Source organism: Dipodomys ordii, unplaced genomic scaffold, assembly GCF_000151885.1.
Source record: "Dipodomys ordii isolate 6190 unplaced genomic scaffold, Dord_2.0 Scaffold69, whole genome shotgun sequence".
NCBI classification, from domain to species: Eukaryota; Metazoa; Chordata; class Mammalia; order Rodentia; family Heteromyidae; genus Dipodomys; species Dipodomys ordii.
The window spans coordinates 2,093,533-2,094,001 of record NW_012267285.1 but is presented as its reverse complement, the minus strand read 5'-3'; the positions used below and the strand labels follow the sequence as shown (position 1 = coordinate 2,094,001).

The 469-nt window shown below is 65.5% G+C and overlaps 1 protein-coding gene across 1 annotated transcript in view; it reads left to right on the top strand.

The window, feature by feature from the left end:
* Positions 1 to 265: 265 nt before the first annotated feature.
* Prmt8 (protein arginine methyltransferase 8) overlaps positions 266 to 469 on the top strand; it is a 42,384-nt gene continuing 42,180 nt past the window's right edge. The window contains exon 1 of the mRNA XM_013023603.1: positions 266 to 398. Within this exon, the coding sequence (XP_012879057.1) occupies positions 266 to 398 (133 nt within the window). The remainder of the gene's footprint in view (positions 399 to 469) is intronic.

Below are 469 nucleotides of genomic sequence, written 5' to 3'. Positions count from 1 at the left end.
CAGTTATGTCCCTTTTCTAGAAGCTTGAAACACCCCCGGCTGAAGCCCGGATGCCAAAGGCCTGGGCGGTGCCTCCCAAGCGGGGCGAGATTGCCCCACGGCGTCCCCGCAAACGCCTGGCCGCCACGGATCAATTCTGTCACACGTGAATCCACGTGCGCAGAAGAAATGAGCATCCTGATTTTAATGTTAGAGAAGACAGAGGACTCTGCACGCCCCCCGCCCCCCCGGCCGCCCCAGCCAATGGTTTGCCAGCTCTAAGGGCATGCTGCCGGGGGCGGGCTTTGTGCAGGAGAGCCGCCCACAGCCCTGGCCAGACAGCCTGGCTGCTGCAGGCTCTGGCCGGGCTCCATCCGGCCCCGAGACAGAACGGGTGGACCAGCCGCACGCCGCCAGGGGTAATGGGCCTGGCCTGGTTTTCTAGGAGGCAGGGGAGGGACAGAGGGAGGGAGGGAGGGAGGGAGGGGGG